General features: G+C 40.1%; 1 protein-coding gene across 2 annotated transcripts in view; it reads left to right on the top strand.

Annotated features, from left to right (window-relative positions):
- Positions 1 to 608: 608 nt before the first annotated feature.
- Positions 609 to 21,833, top strand: part of CLVS2 (clavesin 2) — a gene marked incomplete at its 3' end in the record, with an annotated part of 64,684 nt that continues 43,459 nt past the window's right edge. The window contains exons 1-3 of one of the 2 annotated variants that reach the window (XM_080806407.1): positions 609 to 657; positions 1,558 to 2,057; positions 12,218 to 12,392. In XM_080806407.1, coding sequence (XP_080662533.1) covers positions 1,669 to 2,057; positions 12,218 to 12,392 — 564 coding nt within the window. In that variant the 5' untranslated portion in view covers positions 609 to 657; positions 1,558 to 1,668. Of the gene's footprint in view, positions 658 to 1,482; positions 2,058 to 12,217; positions 12,393 to 21,833 lie in introns of both variants that reach the window. The other variant, XM_080806406.1, reaches the window with a different exon arrangement.

Raw genomic sequence — 21,833 nt, 5'->3', positions numbered from 1 at the left:
AAATTGTCGTCCTACCCAGCCGAGCCAGGGCGAGAGGAGCGGGGTGCGTGCGCGAGCTGAGTGAGCGCTTACGTCGCAGCTAGATCTGTGCTGGGATAATTAGAGAGGAGTTGGGCTGAGCCGAGTCCTCTTTTAGCCGCGGCAGCCGGAGCCGCCGCCGCCGCAGCAGCAGCAACAGCAGCAGCAGGAGCAGCTGCCCGGAGGGGCGCGCCTGACTCCCGCTGCCCGGCGCGCACCGGGAGAGGCCCGCGCCCCGCGGCAGCCGCCCCGCCGCGCCCACCGCCCCGCCGCTCGGGCGCACAAAGGCGGCGGCCGCCCGCGTGGCCTTCTCCATCCAGGCATTCGAACCCCGCTCCCTCCCTTCTGCTCTCCCGGGGACGCGAATGGCAGGGCCAGGCGAGGACCTGGGGCGCCGGTGGCCCTAGCTCTGCACCCCCACCCTCCTGCTGGGAGAGGCAGCGGGCTGCTGGCGGACGATGTGGTCACGGCTGCTCCCCAGTGCGTCTTGGGCCCGGGTCCCAGCTGCCGCCCCTCTTCTCTGCTCGCTCCATCCCACGGACAGGAGTCGATGCTGCTGTCGCCGCCGCCGCCGAAGCCGGGGCTGATGGATGCCAGGGAGTGCCGCATTGCTTAGCGTCCCCGCCTCCGGGTTTGCTGGTAGGACCCCGCTGCTCTTCCCTCTTGCTTTGGGGTTTTACAGAAAAGGTAGAGACATTTTAATTGTATTCTTCACTCCTCTTCTCTACCTTCTCCCCTGCCCCCAACCTCGCATTTGAAATGTATGTTGTGGGAGAGAGCCCCCTCCTCCCTGCGCACTCCCCACCCCGGGATAATTCCGTTGAAATAAAGGGCTAGAGGAAGGCAGAAGTTGCGGGTGGGGCTGGGGAGGGGGAAGCCCACGCTGGTGCCAACGCCACCAAAACCCCTTCTGGTGCCTTCTGAGATCACGGTGTGTCTAGGAGGGGAGGAGGGAAGGTGCGCTATCTGCAGAGTCTCCACCTAATTGGATCATAATCATTTTAAACAGAATCCTACAAATGTCTTTTAAAAATAACATCTTTGAATAAGCAGAAGGAAAAATAAGCTCCTTTCCCCCCCTTCTTTCCCTTTCTCTCTTTTTCTTCCTGGCAAAGACGCTCTCTCCCCGCCCTGGAGCTCAGCGCTGAAGAGCCACCTTATTATTAATCAGAATTCCCATCGTTATCCCTGGCAGGCGCATCCTTCAGTAGGGCCCGCAGAAGCATCACAGAGCTGGGGCTGAGATGTGCGTGGGGGTTGTTTTTGTTACATCTTGGAAGAGAAGAGGACAGGACCAAGATCAGTGTCAAGCAAGCTGGGTGGGCTTGGGGGCGTTGTGTTAGGATTGAGGAAAGACAAGGAGTGTTGGTCCCGCCAGAGGTCCACATCTCTTTAAAGGAAAGGGAAGAGGGAACCAAAGTGAGGCATTGTTTTTAAGGGGTGGGAAAAGTTTATATCCCCCAGAAAAAAAGCTGTGGGAGAGCAGGAGCAACAGGGTACTAGTCTGGACACGAAGACAAATAATTTCCTGTACAGAAGAGGAAGCAGGTAGCAGTGAGGTCCAGAGGCCAGAGCCTGGTGGTGGCCAAGGCCAGATTTGTTGTGGGACAGTCAGCAAGAGGAACGGAAGGTTCACGAATAAGCAGAAAAATGACTCATTTACAAGCTGGTCTCTCTCCTGAGACCCTGGAGAAAGCTCGCTTGGAGCTCAACGAGAACCCAGACACGCTGCACCAGGACATCCAGGAGGTGAGGGATATGGTCATCACCAGGCCGGACATTGGCTTTCTGCGCACAGATGATGCCTTCATCTTACGCTTCTTGCGGGCCAGGAAGTTTCATCACTTTGAGGCCTTCCGCCTCCTGGCCCAGTACTTTGAGTACCGGCAGCAGAACCTGGACATGTTCAAAAGCTTCAAGGCCACTGACCCGGGCATCAAGCAGGCACTGAAGGATGGCTTCCCTGGGGGCCTGGCCAATCTGGACCACTATGGCAGGAAGATTCTAGTCCTTTTTGCAGCCAACTGGGATCAGAGCAGGTAAATCTTCAATGCAAACTTATACTAGGGATTCTTTTACTCTCCCATTTTCCAGAATTGACCCTGAGTAGTGTCGTGGTTTTATAGCTTTGCTGTGTTTGTTTATTTGGCTGGGGGAAAAGAGAAACTGGAACAACAAAATGAGGTTCGGGTGGGCATCCTAGGGGTGGGAGAAGGGCTTTTATTCCTACCTTTGAAACTCTTACTTCATGAGCACCTAGTTTCTACTGCAGCTTTAAGTGCTTCCTGAGCCCTATTTTTGTGCTGCAGTGCAAATCATTCAACTTCTAAATAAAGCTGCTAAATTTTCACCTCTTGAGTAAGTTTACTGTTCTGTGGAGAAATGGGGATGAGAATGGAGGCAACTTTTCCTCCTTCCTCCTAATGAAATTCATAAACTAGGTTCATTATCATCATCACCATCACCATCGCCATCATGATCGCCATCATCATCATCTGTCTCCTTAGCACTGAGGTTTTATTTTTAAAGACTAGCCTGACATTCAGCCGCGATCAAGTACTTTTGTTGCTTGGGAACTTTTCTGCTTGGTGATGTGTAGATGGAGGAATAATATGATGTGTGTCACTTCAGTGAAAAGGAAGAGTTGTACCCTCTGTCGCTGAGCATGCCTACTGACACCAAAAATAAAGGCTGACTGGTACGCTCGTTCTACACCTGTCACTAATCTAAAGAATGTGTTTCCTGTCTGATGTGATTTTTCATCTTTTGTAAGGAAGTAGAAAATGTTCAGACATGTCAGTTAGCAGACTTTTTGAGTTCTATTGCCTTATAATGGAGGAGAAATTATATTCGTATTTCATCTACATTGTAACAGAAAAATGCAGAGAGGGACTGTTCCACTTCCTCAATCAAGATTATTTTCTTGGACTGAAACACACAAAAAAATTATGAAAGGGTCTTGTGTAAGGTAGTTTCAATTAAGTTCAAAGCTAAGTATATTCCATGGGATTTGAAAATGTTACCAGAACTATGAATCATGAAGAGCTGGTTGTTATAACATTGGTGTATTTTTAGTTCTGTGAATGGTGACTTTTGATGCATCTGGTTAGTTGAAAACATCTCTGGAACAATTGTAAAAGACTTTTACAGTTACTGAGAAGGCTTATTGATCTTATGGCTTTCTGTTGGAATCTTAGAATGTAAGTATTTTTAACAACTTTTTATTCTTTAGTTACCTGTTGTAATTCTAAGTTGAGAACTACTCTGATTTCTTTTGGGTAGATATAAAGACACATTACTACCTAAGGAATCATAAAGCTAAGAAACTTCTGGAGTTAGCTATTGAGGGGGAATGAAGTCTATTTTTTTTTTTTTGTTACTTATAAAGATCTCACTCTATTTTTATCAGGTGACAAAGTTTAAAGACACGTGGAATGCCATCTTTTGGCCACAATTTCTCTTTAAGAAGTTTTTTCCCCCCACCTGAGATGTTGATTGTAGAGTCATGCAAACCAATAATTGTGTATATCAAAACTGCAAAAACAAAACTATTCAAGAAGGAACGTAATCCATATGTCAGTTAGACTGGCATTTTGTTTATTGAACTACAGTGAAATGGGAGCTGTGGAAATTTTATATTTAAATATATCTCAGAGTCTGTCAAAAATACCATTAGAGAGGCAGATTGCATTCAGAGAGGCATACATATAGAACAGAACTTTTTTCACTTATTTTTGTAAGTGAACTAATATTCATACTGATTTATAAGCCTAATTAAGATGAAAGCCACTTACAGTTTTCATGTGTATGGGAAGCTAATTACTCCAGAGTTACTAAAGAAACTGTGTTTTAGTTGTCTGTCTTATTCTTTCATATAAAAGATAGGTTACTAGTAATGAAAATCTGAATCCTTGGGAATCTACAATGGGAGATAATTTATTAGTTGGTATGTAAATATTTTTATTAAAGCTACACAAAAATCCTTAACGTTAAAATTTCATATATGTGAAGTTAAAATGAGAAGCTATGTTCTGTAAAAATACTCTATCAGGACCTATAGACTAAAAATTATGAATTCTACTTCTGTGGTTGGAAATACTGTTTATACCTGTTGTATAATCAAAAAGTTATCCTATGTCAAGATCAGAAGGCATACGAGTTATTTAGAGCTTGTCTAAAATTCCTCCTGTGTTCTTAGAAAAAAAAATCATTCTCCCCTTCTTCCTACCAGCCCCTCATCTCAGATCTGCATAGATCCAGTAACAAGGACTAGTAGATAAACAAGTCTATCCTCTTGATATACTCTGTATATCAAATATATATCTGTATATATACTGTATATATCTGTATGTGTAACTTCCCTCACTGGGATATGTGCTTAAGAACTGCTCTGAAGCCTCAGGATGGTCTCTGGCAGTTCCTTCCTGGCAGCATCAGGGGGTCATCAGCCCCTTTCCTATCTTGGGACTGAATCCCTTTCCTTTCCACACTCTGCAGCTTCAATTCTTATCTGATTTGACTTAAAAAAAAAATTATTAACATATAATGCATTATTTGTTTCAGGGGCACAGGTCTGTGATTCATCAGTCTTACACAATTCACAGCGCTCACCATAGCACATACACTCCCCAATGTCTAACAATCAGCCATCGTATCCCCCTCTCCATCATCCCTCCCCTCCAGCAACCCTCAGTTTGTTTCCTGAGATTAAGAGTCTCTTATGGTTTGTCTCCCTCTCTGGTTTCATCTTGTTTCATTTTTCCCTCCCTATCCCTATGATCCTCTGTCTTGTTTCTCAAATTCCTTATATCAGTGAGATCATATGATAATTGTCTTTCTCTGATTGACTTATTTCAGTTAGCGTAATACCCTCCTGTTATCCGACTTGACTTTTAATGGAGTCTGTGCCACCTTCCTCCATGTTTACCATACTGCTGTTCTGTTAGGTGGATCTGCCACATGCCAAATCTCGTGGTCCCCACGCCTCCCCTGTTCTGTGCGTTGGGTCTTGCGGTCCTCCTGCCAGACCAAACAACCTGGGTCTCAGACTGCATATCTGATCATAATTCTGGCCACATTCCTTGAGTTGTTCAGTGAATTGCCTGGCTTTCAACAATCTTCTTCTTCTTCTTCTTCTTCTTCTTCTTCTTCTTCTTCTTCAGTAGCATTGTTTTAAGAAAGTGAAATAGCATTGTTTTAGAAAGACAGTTGGTGGGAATGTCCAGGATTACACAGGGAAATTCCAGAAATGAGGTAGAAGAAAATGTCCCCTTTATTTCAAAACCGCTTATTTCCAACTTCCCAAAGGGAAAAGCAAGATTTTTTTAAATCAAATTTTGAAAAATTCTGTAAAGATCTCGGAAATAACTAATCTGTATAACAAAAAGACAACGTCTTATGTTATTATATTTATAATAGCACGTGAACTAGAGTTAATGTTAGTTTGTATTTGTTGAGTTGGTGTGAGTTATGTATTGAAAAAAAGAGTCTAAGTAGGAAGTTATCTGATGTATACTTTCTCTTATGTGAAATTTGTAGGGCAGTTTTGTGTGCTTCTCAGGAGACTAGCAACAGTAAGTGTGTGTGAGATGGTGCCTGTAAATAAAATAGTGTCTCTTTATACTGCAATGTGGTGCAGGTCAGTTTCAGGTTGTTACAAAGAACTGGACCATTTCCCAAGCTTTTATAGGAGACATGGAATCTTCAAGAAGACTAAGGTAAAATAATACTATTTAGAGTGTACCTGCCTTCTAACATATATAAAAATAATTGAAATACTGAAATGTCAGAATGACTTTCAATGTGGTCTGTAGTTTTTCTGACAAGGATAGAACAGGGTCTGATGACTTATTACCTTTGTTGAGCAGATGATACCTTGGTAGAGAGTCATACATTTTATGCCATTTCTTTCAGACTGTGTAACATAATTTCTGAAAACAAGAGTAAATTCCAAAAAATTAAAAACAATTGAATTTTACAATACATCACTAAGACGCGGTAGTCTTCCATGCTTTATATGCTGTGTTTCCTTCCTGAATGATAGCACCCTGCTCAGGACTCAGCAGATACCTTCAAACTGTCCACATGATTTCAACAGTAAAGTGTGAGGATAGTGTAACGTGAAGCTAGAAGAGCTTTTACTATCTTAAGAAAAGGAAGCTTGGAATTAAAGTAGATCCTGGTTTAGACTCTGGAGTATGGGATGAGGTATCTGAGAAGTTGAAGTTCACTGGAACATACTTCTTGTGAGTAGTCATGAGTAAATTGGGCTCCTGAAACAAAATGATGGCATGCATTCTGATAGTTGGCCCTGTAGGTGGTAAGTAATATTTTACCTCATTAGAATTATAAAGTAGTTCTCTATAGTTTTGTACATCAAACAAGAATTTATTTAGAATCTGGTTAATAGCCATTAGAAAACAATTAAATATAGCTAAACCGGAATGATTTCTAATATAGTGGCAATTCCAAAGCACTGACCGTCTTGTACTGTCTGGCTTGTCATGATAAACATTGGTGATCACTTACAGTATTGAAGCTCTGGAAGGGGTAGAAGACCGGAGGGTCAAACATCATGCCATGATTCTCTAATTTATCCTGGAATTTGCCTAAAAAACATATTATTTTGGTTTATTTATTTCTATTGTGTGGCTTTTTCATGAAAAAGAAAATAATGATATTTGCAAGTTCTGACTGACTTGTGAATATGTAAAATAATGTGGTCAGGGGCTCCTGGGTGTCTCAGTGGGTTAGGCATCTGCCTTCAGCTCAGGTCGTGATTCCAGGGTCCTGGGATTGAGCCCTGCATGGGGCTCCTTGCTCAGTGGGGAGTCTGCTTCTCCCCCTCCCTGCTGCTCTGCTTGCTTGCTCTTTCTCTCTGCCAAATAAATAAATAAAATCTTTAAAAAAATAATGTAGTCAGTCTCCAAATTCAAAGGTTATGTTGATAACAGATTAACATTTTAAAACAGCCATAGACTATACAAATTTGTTTTAATCCCAGCCACAAAGTTTCATTCTTCTCTGGAAGTACACTAAAGTAAATAAAACAAAATAAAGTAAAAATTACTAGGAATAGTCAAGGGCAATTAATTAGGCAATTAGGGAGAAACACTCATACTCAGTAATCTTAAAACAAACAAACAAACAAAAGAATATAGGCTTAATTTTGAGGCCTGATTTTTGAAGACTTCTTGTCTCAGTTTATTAAAGTTTATATTTATTTGTATTTATTTAAATATGTTTCAACGTTTTGTTTTACAGTGTTATATATTGTGTCAAGTTCAGGAATCCTTACCCTTCAAATCCTGGAGGCATCTGGTGCTGTGTTATGGTGGATTTTGAGATTCAGTCAAAACTGGAATTGGCAAGTGTGGATTCCATGGGACTTCTGTCCCAGCAGAGCTTCCATTCTGCTTCCTTATAAGGAGGCTCTTTTAACAAATATTCTGGAAACTGCAGCTTATTCCAGACTATGTCCTTGGTTCGTACCATGGAAATAGGAATAACAACAAAAATTTTTTCCTGAGAAATGTTAGTGGAATATTGGAACAAATCTCTGGGAAAAAAATAGGACGGTCTCTAGAAACTGGGGCAATTATACAGTAATTAGTGAAATAATCATGAAATAACAGCAAAGACCAAGAGTGCCAACCTCAAAGTAGGATGTTGGTGGGGTCTGGCTTGAACTGGGCTATTTTCATATTTTAGATATGCAGCTTTAGAAAAGTTGAAGAGAAACAAATGATTTGAGATTACTACACCGCACTGAAAGGATGCCTCAAAAGAAATGGTCAAAGATATTTTAAAACAGAAGCCAACGGTTAGTAAATTAATGGTATCCTTAGTGAATGAATACATTTCATCCATTCTGGGGAAGGTTGAGCTCTTTTACATCACTGAGAGCAGGTGCATATACTTTACTAACATAATAAACAGCACTCCTGATTGGGGGGATGGGGGGACGTCCCTGTATGTCATATCTTTATAACAACAAGTAACAAACTGAGCAAACAGTACTCAAGTCAAATAATGAGAAAAAAAAGCATGCATTTGTTACATACATAGAAATTAGTAGGTGCCACGGGCAAATGAAGACATGTAACGCATTCTTTGTACCAGCAGGGGGCATTTGACCCCCCCCCCCCCCACCCCGGGAAGAAAAAAAACACAAGGTGCTAAATAACTGTAAGCGCTTAATGAGGGTACTGTTTGGCCATGCAGAAGTTCAGGGCCAAGGGGCAGCTGTGGGCTCCTTAGCGCTGTTCAGAGAGAACATCGCCTTTCCATTAACTGAATTTAAACTTTTATTGTTTCATTTTAATTCTTTAATTACTTCATTTATTCATTTGTTTAAAGCATTTTTATTGCATGTGTGATGTGCCAGGCACTCTTCTAAGCCCTTCCCAAACATTAATCTATTAAATCTTGATCACAATCCTACAAGGCAGGTCTTACTGACATCAACAGTTGGCTGCTGAGGAAGCTGAGGCGGTGGGCGGTTGAGTCCTACCCATGCCTGTGCAAGTGGCAAGTGAATTGCTCAAACTTTTCCTGTGTGTATAGACAGTTACCAACAGGAATCGAGGAAAAAAAAAAACAAATCTAGGGGAAGGAATTCCATCTATCCTTTAGAAAATCTTGACTGAACATCAGGATAGACAATTAGAAAGTTCAGTGGCTGGAATAAATCTCCAAAGACAAAGGCTGCCCTTAGTTGACCTTTGTTTTGAGTGTTCTGTCCTAAAAAGAGTTGCCAGTCTGACGTTTGCATTTTTTTCCAGCCCAGTTCTACTTTGTTTTGTTTTGTTTTATTTTATTCTGGTGGCAGTAGGTGCACATTGTTTTACCTTTTTTTCCCCCCAAAGAAAGACATTATTCCTGTAGATATTTCATTTTCAGGGATTCACTTGTTCTCACTCACCTATAGTCCCACAGCAGTAAGACTAAAGCAAGGCTCAGACAGTTAATCTTCTGTGCTCAGTGATACAAGCCAGACAAATGAATATTTCAGAGTTCATGTTTTCTCTAGGGTTTGTAGACCTCTCCTCTTGCCATTCAGACTCATAGGGATGTCTTCTTGCCTTTCCTTCCCCAAAGCCTGCTGCTGCAGCCAGGCTGGAGCAGGTCATGGGACTCAGCATGGGGCCATACTGGTATTGACTTGCGGTCTGACTTCTGACACACAAGCCAGGGAGACCTGAAAAAGCAGAACAGCTCATGAGACTGTGTTCTAGGTATGAGGCAGCACGGGGAGGGCAGAGAACGGAGGTGTCAGGAAGACCCGGCTTTTCTCATCCAGGCTCCTTGTTTTCCTGCCAGGGTGGTCCTGGGCGAACCATTTGAATTCTCTGAGACCCTGTGTCCTCATCTCCAAAATAATGGGAACAAAGAGAGCATAGAGACTGTGGGCTTGTTTGGCGATTAAGGTAATGCATTTGAAATTGCCTTGGAAATCTTAAACGATTACACAGATAGAGGTATTATTATTATTACCACTCAGTAATATAAAACACCTAGATAGGTCCATCAGTTTCAGCACTAATGATACCCCGAGGCATTAATAGAGACAATTCTTCCCCTTTGTCTTTCCCCTCAGCACCTTTCTAATAGGAAGTGCTCCAGACGTGAGAAACGTGGCTTAATGAAAACTGAGGGGCGGGGGCAGCCTTAATGAAGAATTTAATAACGGCTGATTGATTTAGTGACAAAGGGAAATTGCTCGCTGTTGGGCCGTTCAGTGTGATGCCCAGATGCCAGTTTTTCCTTGTCAGGCTGAAAGAAAAGGGTGGGGAGTGGGGAGGAAATGACCTGTTTGTGATTCAGGTTGCTCTTTGCACGGATAGTAAATTGTAGATGATGCCATGCTGTAAACCCCAGGACAGCCCAGGCCTGTTGGCACCCCCGATCCTAGCATGGCCAGATGCAGGAGAACAAGCTTCCCCGCTCTTGATTGTATCGGTAGCAAAGAGGAGATACAGGTGTTCTTCTTGTCTTCTGCATACAGTTTTTATGCACTACCGCAGCTCTGCTATCTTTCGAAAGCAATGGTCTCTATAGTCTGGCGTCCCAGTTGTAAAATCCCTTACTGGTGTTTTTATTTCTTCTTACTACATGCCATGCATCATCCTCTCCAAGTTGATTTCAAATGCAGGCTTTACTTAATGCTGTTTTGGGAAGCACAATCAAGACTCGAGAGCTGCATTAATGTGCTAGTTTGTTATTTATGGCTTTCTTCCAGCATACAAGGGAAGAATAGCAATGGTAGAGCTCCTACTGTTGCAAGACAAGCCTCCAACACGAACACGCTTATTGTAGTGGCCTCAGATTTGTAGATTAAAACAGTGAAAAATAACTTCAAAGAGAAGAGTGAAGGCAGGATTCCTGAAGATATAAAATTCATAAAATCCTCCATCTCTTGGGAAGATGTTTGGCAGACTTTGGCAAGATCTCATATAACAATGTTCTGCCTATGAAGAGCCTGCCGGGCTGTTAATGGTGGTAATGTGACATGTTTGACAACGGAGGACTGGAGTGTCAAGAGTGGTTTTGACCTGCCCTTTGAATGTGGTTAGCTAAGAGGTTTTAATGTGTGTTCTCTTCAATTTGGAGATCAAAATGATTTATATAAAGATCATTTGATTCTCCTTTTGAAGAAAGTTATTAAATTTAAAAACTTTAAATTTTTTTAACTTGAAAAAACTTGAAATTTGCTCTTGAAAACTTTGCAAACCTGCTTGTCTCCATTGCTGATCATGGGATTTGCTTTATATTCCCCTGGGAATAATGATACATCTGTAAATGTTTCTCTCGATTTGGCCTCAGTTTTGGAAAACCATACTTAAACTGTGTTATCTAAAACAAATTATCTCTTGATGTCTGCTGTTGCTGGTACTGTGGTTTATTCTCACCATGGCATTACTGTCTTCCTGGTGAGCCCATCACTTCCGCTCCATGCTAGGGATTTCTACCCCTAATCCACTAACCCTCCCCATCACCCGTTCCCTGAGGTCAGCATTTCTTTCTCTAGCTTTCCTAGATGTCTCTGCCTGATTATCTGAGGGGAAAAAACTTGAAATGTTAACATTTTCATAAATTTGGTGATTCCTCTTGAAATGCTGGGATTCCCTTCTTGAACCACTACTTCATTTTCTTCTCAGCTCTGACTACATAACCTCCTTCACTTACTTGAACTTAGGATCTGTGTGTTTTTGACTCTGGAATTCTCCCCCTTGAACTTTCTTCTCAGTTTCGGATCTACTTTTTGTGATGTTTACTTGATATATATTTCTGGGTGTACTACATACTTCTCACTGACGCTACAATGGGCTTTATTCCAAATTCTACTTTTCCAGCCATCCTCCAACCGTATACTCTTCTTGCACTATTGACTTCGATGAAAGATTTTACCATTTACCCTGGCTCTGAATCTAGAAAATCTTTGTGTCATCTTTTACTCTTCCTTCCATCTTGGTCTCTGCACCCAGTTATCAAATTTTAACAAATTTACCCCTAAAAGATTTCTCAGCTCTTTCTTCTGCTGCCTTACTCTACAGTTAGTGCCTTTGCGCTCTAGGCTACTTCGTTCTACAGGAACTTAGAAAGCATTCATTGGGTTCCTACAAGGAGCCAGGCACTGTGTTAAGGTGGAAGGCTGAAAAAGATAAAGACTTTATTCCATATCCTTCTTTCTTTTATTGCGTCTTTGTGATATAAACTCCATATGAGGAATTAAAATCTGTTGACATTTTTAACCATAGCTATTTAACCCCAGTGTTCTTGTTTATTGGTGAAACTCCTTCGAATCCCATTCTCAAAATTTCCAGATGTGAAGGTGTGAAATATCAGTATTCCTGAGGGCATTCTTGCTGCTTCAAAAAGTACCATACCTACTTTTCAGGATAGTTGAGGTGAGATTTTAGAAAATCATAGGAAGGACTGGAGGTAAAGGAAATCATTGTAAAATATGAAACAAAGTATTTTCAAAAGCATTTTAGTTTGTTTTGGTAGAATACATGTTAAATTGTAATATGTCCCTGGAGTGCAGCAAATAAATTTCCTCTTGGAAGAAGATTTCTAAACAAAATGATTTTCAGACTCATGAGGTATTTTAAAGGAAATTTTCAGTGTGCGAAACACTTTCTACAGTGTTGACCGAAGTTGTTGTTAGATTAATGCAGTCCATTTCTGTTGCTGATAGGTACACACTGGTGGATATTTTGCGTGCCATCTTACTTTCTTTAGAAGCCATGATTGAAGATCCTGAGCTTCAAGTGAATGGATTTGTTTTGATCATAGACTGGAGTAACTTCACCTTCAAGCAAGCCTCCAAACTTACACCAAGCATGCTGCGATTGGCTATTGAAGGCCTTCAGGTAAAGATTTACAAATTACCTGGTTTCTCAGTCTTTCCTGTTTGCCTTCTCTTATCTAATGTATTAGAATGACAAAATGTCTTACTGAAAGCATAATAAAAACATTTTTAAAAATAGTTCTTAAGCACCAGCACTAAAACACTAATTGGGGAAAGTTGAAAGTTGAAAGATGTGGACCTTTTAATAAATGGGGTTTGTACTCCTGGGTACAAACCTCACTATATCTAAGTATAAATGTGGGTGAAGACCTGAGGTTTTTATCTTGATAATCAGAACAAAGAGCACGTTTTGGATTTTAATTATCAGCTATTTAGACTTTTTTGTTTTGTTTCTCTCTCTTTTTCTGTGCATATTAATTATTAGCTCAATATTTGCTTTACTATTCCATTTAACCTCCTGAAGTAGGGATATGATCATTAATGATGAAGTTCTAGAACCTGGGTGAGGTTCGGTGGGCTGAGGTCCGGAGCCGATGACCAAGAAAGAATTCTTGAGACATCTTTGGTGCAAAATGGTGGTTTATTAAAGCACGGGGACAGGACCCGTGGGCAGGAAGAGCTGCTGCCCCGGGTTGTGAGGGATGGCAGGTTATGTACCCTGCGGTTGGGGGAAGGTGAGGGAAGGGGAGGTTTCAATGGAGCTTTCATATGCTAAAGAGTTCTACAAGGTTGGGGAAGGCAGGGATACCCGAGGCTTGATCAATGTCGTCTTTTGGCAAGCCATTAACATCAAGATAGTTGGGAGATTCCTGGTGGAATGTCACAAGCCTGCTATCGAGCGTCTTTGTTAGTGAGATTTAGGTATAGAAGAAACTTAACTTCACTTACATTTCCTTCTACCCCAGCCTCCTTCAGTTTTGTTTATGGAGGGGAGGGTGACATTAAGGCTTGAGGAACTGAGTCATTTGCCTCTGGAAATTGTGCTATTGATAATGTAACTTCTTTGTTAAACCAAGGGAGACTTCTGTCTTGCGGGATTATGATCTCAGCAAGTTAACTATTTGTTTTGGCAGTCAGGGGTACCTGAGGAATGCCACACACATCACCGAGGGGAGCGGATGGAGAGGGGATGCAAGGTGTCAGCTTTTGCTTTGTCCTCAGCCAGCCTCCTGCTCCCTCATCATTAATATCTTCATGTTGCCCAAAAAACTGTTAGAAAGGCAGTCAGTCAATATGTATTTTGATATTTAATATTTGGAATCACTGTTCTGAGTTACTTCCCTAGACTTAAGTTGGGTTTTTGTTTCTGTTTTGGTGGAAGGGCGCTTCTTCCAGTGAGTGACATTTACCTGGTTAGGAACTATAAAATGGAAAGTCAATTATTAATTAGTGACATGTCATAAACCTACTATTGACTACTTTTTTAAAGTTTTCGGATGTCCTTCTGCTTGCTGTAGTTTGCTTTATGGTACTTTGTATACAATAGTTTTGGAGTAAATTTTAAATTCTTTTAAAAATTTGCAAGTTAACTCTTGAGCGATATTGTTGCTGTTTATTTTCTGTATATTCAATATGCATTTTAGAAGTTTGCAAGTCAACAGTTAATTTTTGTAACTTTCACTGCTGAAAATATCACTTGTTTTAAAATGACTAATTATACCTTTGTCATTCATTAGACCAGAATGCTAGACTTTATTTATTGTTTTTATGTTGAATAGCCAAAATTATCCAGATCTCTGTTCCATAGTAATTTCTGACTGTGTCTGTAGGCCCCTAAATTGATGGCTGATGACTCACTAAAATTGGCCTACTTCTTCAGGCAGTAGGACATCTTAACCGAATTGAATTCACAGTTTGGATTTTACCTCTGAAGTGAATAAGGCACCCTGGTCCTTTTTCTCTGCATAGCTTTTTCCTGATGCAGGTTTCCTGACTTGCTCTGGGTGAGTCAGCCTTGCTCCTGTCTTATCTTAAACAGTATCTTTTTAAAAACTCCATAGAGATAGTTAATATGGGCTGAGAGAGAACACAGGATAAGCATGCTTGGAAATGCATATATCAGGTAGAATCAGTCCTAACTCTGCTCTATTGTCAGCAGTGTGTAAAGTGTCCTTCACTTTGCAAAAAAAAAAAAAAAAAAAAAAAAAAAAAAATTCTTACCACAACCAATTTACTTAGGACAGAATGGTAATCCAGACTTTTATAATTGTGTGTGTGTGTTTTGTTTTGTTTTGTTTTTTTAAATTTAACTTGCCAACTTTTTTCATGAGGGTTGGGCTAGCTTTCAGCTACAAAAGAACTGGAGAACTCACATTATTTGTAAGAAATTGAAAAAAAAAAAAAAGCCTATGTCAAGAATAGACAGGTGGGGCTTGGGAGAGCCTGGTGGTGGGTATTATGGAGGGCACATATTGCATGGAGCACTGGGTGTGGTGCATAAACAATGAATTCTGGAACACTGAAAAGAAAAAAAAAAAAAAGAATAGACTCAATATCATGCTCTTTGCCAACTTACACGCCTTAAGGAGTCATGTAATAGTAGGGTTATAAGTCAGTCCAGGAGGTAGAACTGACAACTGGGATGTGTTTGGGAGCTTCCCCATTAGCTATGGCCACAATCCGAATTTCTTTAAGTGCTAGGTGTCAGCATGATAGGAGCTACAGTCAATTTAAATCTCTGTGTTTGTGTTGGGGAGAGAAAGGATCCCCTCCTCAGGCAGGGGCCTGTGCTGGCTGCCTTGTTTCTTTTCCCCATGAACGTTTCAGTCCCTTTTCCTTTCTCCCAGGACCCAGGTTGAGGAAACAGGGTTGATTTCCCCTGATTGCCAATTGGGAAGTAACCTAAAAAGAAGGAACTCTTTATGGGGAATAAATTTGACACGTTACTAACCTTTAACTCATTTTTTTAAAAAAAGATTTTATTTATTTGAGAGAGAAAGAGACAAGAGACAGAGCATGAGCGGGGAAGAGGATGAGGGAGGATGGTTGCGGAATGGGGAGGAGAAAGAGGGAAAGGAAGAAACTGACTGCCCGCTAAGCAGGGAGCCCTACACAGGGCTCAATCCCCTGGGATCATGACCTGAGCTGAAGGCAGATGCTTAACCAACTGAGCCCCCCAGGGACCCCTGTTACTAACCTTTAAACTTAGTTTTTCTCCAGTTTGGATTGATTTTTTAAATGCTCTGTATCTATGTGTCTATCTTGTGTCTATGTCTGTATCTATATCTAGATTTAAAAAAATAGTAATTCCAAATAACAACAGAGGATGTGCTTAAAATGTTCCATTCACTGAGAAATGCATGATTTCCTAGCTTGTCTTCTACTGAAGGAACATTTTGACTTTTCTAATCATTCCTCTGTTTTACTTTGCAAAGGCTCTGTGAGAAACATTGTTGCATATTAATCCATGCATCATGCAAAATGTCAATAAACTCTTTTTTTTTAAATTAACAGAAGACAAAAAACGTTTGAAGTAAGATATGCATGCAATTTTAGGTTGCCAAACACAACTGCTACCAACACCAAGACTCCCAGTACTACCAATAGTAAATACCTTCCAATGAACCCAGTCAGGGGAATTAAGAGATGAGGACATTTTTAATAACTCAATGATAATTTATATCATGCTATAATCTTGTTATAATATGTTATATTTATTTAGGAAAAAATAAAAAATATTCTAAGGAGTTGAAATAAAAATAAGAAAGGTCATCACTGCATCTAGTGCCAGAAAGAAAACTCACGTTAATGGTGTATATTATTAATGGGATGATGTAATTAATGTATGTAATTAATTAATGGGATGATGTGCTTTCAAGAGGCTCCATCTGTTTTCTTCTTTAGGTGGTTGTATAACCTGTCTAAACACACACACCAACCCCCTTTTTCTCAAGCAAGAGGATTTTGAGTGACTTGGCTAGAGATAGCACCTGAGACCTGGGAGACCATTGCTTTTAAGACCTACCTGTGATCAAAGGGCAAGGTCAACAGAGAGAGAATGTGGAAGAGTGAAAACAGAATGGGCTTTAGAAGCAGATAGGGCTGGGTTTTGGTGACAAGCCTGCTGCATACTAAATACTTGGACAAATTACTTGCCTTGTCTGAATCTCAGTCTATTCATTTATACCAATTTTAAAGTATTAAATTAGAAATGATACATCTTGTACCTAACAGGTGATAGCAGTGCTCAAAGTAATTGATGTGGATGACCTCATTTTTCAGGTGGCATTTTCTTCTGCACGTGTGCTGGTTTTCTCACAATCCAGTGGCCACTTAGACTATTTAGACTTAAAGCTGATCAACTTTGAGAATCTGAATAACATGATACTTTGCCTTTAGCGCTTAGGTTATCTGTACACAGATTCCATTTTTTAAAAAATAACTTCACTGTGTGGTTAAGTAGCAAGTAGATATTTTCATGTTAGGTGCCAAGTAAAATATTTTTTTTTTCATGCTGGAAACCAAGTGAAAAATGAGATTGTTTCACCTGGTGCAGATTAATCTTTGTTTTCTTGGGGAGAAACTCCAGGCACAGTTGGGAGGGTAGCAATTGTGGGGATAGCTTTGGCCTGGAAGGATGGAGCAAGAGTTTGTTAAGTGGACAAGGATAGGAAGAAAATTTTGGACAGGAAAAACTTGGGGAAGTACGTTGAACAAACATACAGCTGTAAGGCATTGAAGGTACATAATAAATTTGTTTCGAGGTAGCTAGACCAAGTAATGGATTGAGGCAAATGACCAGAGGTGAGGCAAGCAAGGCTGGCTGAGAACTGTTCCAGTGGGACAGAGGATGGCATTCTGTGTGATCCAGCCTGTGTTCTCCAGGCATGGGCAGGTTTGGGAAAGGCAAATGACCTGGTCACTCCTTTGTTTTGGAAAGATCTCTTGAGCAGAAGAAAGGACTTAGAAGAATGGAGAAGTTAGATTTAGAGAGCCCCCATACTACCATGGAGGTAACGATATTGATCTCATTTTGTAGGACAGGAAATGAAACTTCAGGGAGTTTAAGAGACTTAACCAAATTCTCTCAAATGACATAAAGACCTGAGTCCAGGTTGTCTGACTCCAAAGACCAGTGTCTCTCCTGAATCTTGTTTCTGTGGTTTCTAGGGCTGTGTTTAAGAAAAAGCAGGTAGACTCAGATTGACGTAACTGTGCTCCCCCATGCCAAATCCTCATGCTATACTACAAGTGAAATTTGTTTTTGGGATAGGGAGTACAATTCTAACTAAAGAAGTCACAATGGCTGGCCTGTGGCAGAACGATTTTCTTCTTCCCAGTGAAAATCCTCCTTGAATGATTGCCAGCCTCCCAGTTCCCTGTAATAAAGGCCAAGTGAAAGGCACTTTTCCATAGCCAAAGAGAACTTTTATCAACACAACCCAGACTGATAAGGTCATGATATTGGTCCAAGACAGTTCTGTATGCTTTCTCTGTGCGAAATCTCTAAACACGTTTTTAAATGAAAGGCCTTAAACATTTTTACCAACATAATGTAGTTCCTTGACACATAAGAGGCAACAACAGATATTTTTGTGAAAATAAATTATTTAGACTTCGCTGGAAAAAAACAAGAAAGAAAATTATCTTGCTACTTATAAGAAGTTAATTGATTGGGGTAGTCATAGTAACAGGAATCATCTTAGAAAATCAATACAAGATTAAGTGGATGTGACTTGTAGCCCTGGGAAGCCAATTAAAACATGAAATGTTTAGAAATACCTGAAACAACTTAGACTGTTTGAATTTATGGTGAAGCAATGTTCTTTTTAATATTTCTTGTCCTTGTTGTTTTATTTTTATTTTTTCTCATAAAATACGACCATTCTTAAAACTCTTCAGTAATGAAAAAAACTCTTATGAATCTGGAATGTCTTGTCATTTTTTTTAACTTAATACTAACGCTACCTGTGTTGTTCATTGTTCTTTGGACATATTTATCTGTTTTTCCCTCTTAGCTCTGTCCTGCTGTGTCTCAGTGCTTTTGTTCGCAATTTCACAGGAATCCCCAAACTCCATCTGTTGAAAAGTACATAATGTAGTCAAGGCGCAGCTCACTGTCAGGAGGCTGGGCTGTAACAAGGAAGTGAATAGCTCTTTGAGTTGCTACATAAAACTCAGATGTAAGGGCCATCCCAAAATGCCTAAATCAGTGCCAGATATTTTAAGAGCCCTTACTAAATAGGACTTGTGAAAGAATAAAGAATATGTAATCAATTCACAGTACTTAATGCCAGTCCTTTCTTCCGTCTAAAAGGTCTAGTGTTAGGAGCAGCCACCAATCTGCTAGCTCTGGGAGCGCTGGTCATTCATGTGGAAGGCAGAAAGTGCTGCTGCTACAAATTCTGGCTCTGACTGTTTGGAAGCCCAGTCCTACCAGGGGGAGCTGGCCAAAAACAGAGCACATGCTAATGACTTGGAACATCACTGTCCAAGGCTAGCGGGTGAGGAGCCCCATTAACTTCAGTCCAGCATTAGTTTGTGCAGTCCTCTAAATCCTGCTGCAGTTTCTGGCAGCTTCCAAATTGCCTCTGTGTGTGTGCGTGTGTGTGTGTGTGTGTGTGTGTGTGTGTGTGTGTGTGATGGTTAAGAGAGAATATCAAAAAAGAACTCAGTGAGGTATGGAGTACATTAGGAATTTGTAACAAAACAAAAGGACTCTGTGCTTTGCAACAGTATTCTTTACAATGGTTGTTAACCTGCCAATAGTTTTCAGAGTTAAAATGCTTTGGACAGTAGCAGAAACTTCTTGCATTCAAGCTCCCTTGTAAACTTAAGGCAACATTATGGTGCATTGATGGGAGAGGGCTGAAACAATGCCCATCTTTTAAAAAATGAACTGTATTCATTCAGACAGCCTGAAGGTGGGAGCATTTATTTCCACATTTTGTATGCACAGGCAGAACCATATTGAGAAACAGTGACAAGGGCAGTGTGTTAAAAAAGTGACATTTTGTTCATCACATGCATAGCTCTCTGAGCTAAGTGTGCTTCCTTTCAGTTGTTACTTAACCTAAAACAAATGAGTGAAACCCTTAAAGTTACTTTATTTCATGGTGTGAGAATGTGGTGGTTTGGCTGAGAGGTTTAGTTCCCAGAAGTAGGACGTTGGAAGTCTTTTTAAAAGCTGACAATAGACATGTAAAAGCTATATATAATATTCAGTTCAGCAAGCAGGCTAAGGATTATATAACCTTTGATAGTGGGATAGGATAATTCTGTGTATGTATATATGTAATACATATATATATATACATGTAAATGTGTATATATATATTACTATTTTTTCTTGTATTAAAATTGCTATTTTATGATTTGATTAGCAGCTAAGTCTGTTTAAAATGTCTAGTTATAGGAAGTAGATGTCAACCTTGACAAAAAATACAGAGATGGGTGCTCTAGAGTTACTTAACACATACTTGCTGACTTAGAGTATTAGTAATTATCAATACAATTTAATACGTCTACATTACTGAAGAAGAGTATATTTGCCTCAAATAACCAAAAAATTGCAGCAACAAAAAGGAAAGAAGCAAATAGCAATCTTTTGGTCTGAGTCAGTGAGATAATGATAAATGGATAGAAAGTAATTATCTATAATGAAAAACTGAACAAACCATATGAGCCATTCTGCATTTCATTTTATTGGCTATGTTTAGACATGTCCTTAACAAGAGAACAAAAAAGATGAGTAAGTGCAAGTTCTCTTTTATTCTTTTTAGTAGCAATGCAAATGCATCTTGATATATCCTTCTCCCCCAATGGGACTTTATTTCTTCATTCTCTTCAGTTCTAAACTATAAAATGTGAACAGCCACTTATCCTTTCAAAGAACTAGTTCTGATACAATGGAATACTCTTCAACTTTATAAAAGTAGGAAATCCTGCCTTTTGCAACACGAACCTAGAAATATTATGCTATGTGAAATAAGCCAGGCACAGAAAGACATCGACTGCATGATCTTACTTGTATGTGGAATCTAAAAAAAAAAAAAAAAAAATCAAATTAATAATAACAGGAGTAGAATGGTGGTTATCAGGGACTGGGAGGTGAGAGAGATGGGAGATGCTAGTCAAAGGGTACAAACTCTCAGTTATAACATGAATAAATTCAGGACCTAATGTATAGCTTAGTCTGACTATTGTTAGTAACAATATACTGTATTCTTGAAATTTGCAAAGAAAGTCAATCTCAAGTGTTTTTACCATACAACCCCCCCCCCACACACACATAGTCATTATGTGAGGTAGCAGATGGGTTAATTGGCTTGATTGTGGTAATGATTTTACAATATGTGTGTATAACAAAACATGTTGTATATCTTAAATATATACAATTTTTATTTGTACCATCATATCTTTTTTTTTTTAAGATTTTATTTATTTGACAGACAGAGATCATAGGTAGGCAGAGAGGCAGGCAGAGAGAGAGGAAGGGAAGCAGGCTCCTGCTGAGCAGAGAGCCCGATGTGGGGCTCAATCCCAGGACCCCAGGATCATGACCTAAGCTGAAGGCAGAGGCTTTAACTCACTGAGCCACCCAGGCGCCCCATATTTGTCAATCATATCTTAAAAATGCTGGAAAAAGACTAAGACCCTAATGTCATCAGATTTTCCTACAGATATTGATAAAGTTGATATACTTATTTTTCAAATGTTTAGTCATTTTGCCTTCATAAATATAACCTCAGGTACATCTAAATCAAAAATTTTTGAAATCTCAACTAAGGTGTATTTTTGTTTTCATAAATTTTAAAATTCTGGTACCATATTTCAGAATCATGCAGGTGACTGATTCTTCTGTCTCATCCATGGGTAGCACTCTTGTTATATTTTCTTAAGTTTGATTTGGAAGGAAAATACTCTTTATCCTTCATTATAACTGTTCTGAAGATCTGTTTTTAATGGGCTTAGTTTTCTTCACATCTGCAATTGGAGAAACTACAATAAACTTATAATAGGAGTGGCTCCTAGACAACTATTTCATGCACAATTAATAAAAGTGTGTTTTTTAAAAGACTTTATTTATTTATTTGAGAGAAAGAGAGGGAGCTGGAGCTGGAGCAGGGGGAGGTGCACAGAGAGGGGGACAAGCAGGCTCCTGCTGAGCAGAGAGCCTGATGTGGGCCTTGATCCCTGGGACCCTGAGATCACCACCTGAGTTGAAGGCAGATGCTTATCAGACTGAACCAACCAGATGCCCCAACAGTGTGTTTCTAGAGCTTAACTTCAACTGCATTTTTGCAGGGTCCCGTTTAGTTTGAATTTTAAGGTGTGGGTAAGTGTGAGGTAGTTACATAAGGTAGTAATAGCTGCCAAAACAAACAAACCAAAACATGTACTTTGACTCAGCCATCTTGCCATGAAGTCCAATAAAGTGCTTCTCCTAGTGAGTCAATGACCCATGTTTCTTCCACCTTATTTTCAAGGTCACTTTGCTCAATTCCATTCCATTTTCCTATAAGGTAAAAAAGTATGGAGGGTCACACATGATATATTTCTA

This window comes from Martes martes (genome assembly GCF_963455335.1).
Source record: "Martes martes genome assembly, chromosome: 6".
Classification (NCBI taxonomy): domain Eukaryota; kingdom Metazoa; phylum Chordata; class Mammalia; order Carnivora; family Mustelidae; genus Martes; species Martes martes.
The sequence above is the reverse complement of the archived record's forward strand: the minus strand, read 5'-3'. Positions and strand labels throughout refer to the sequence as shown.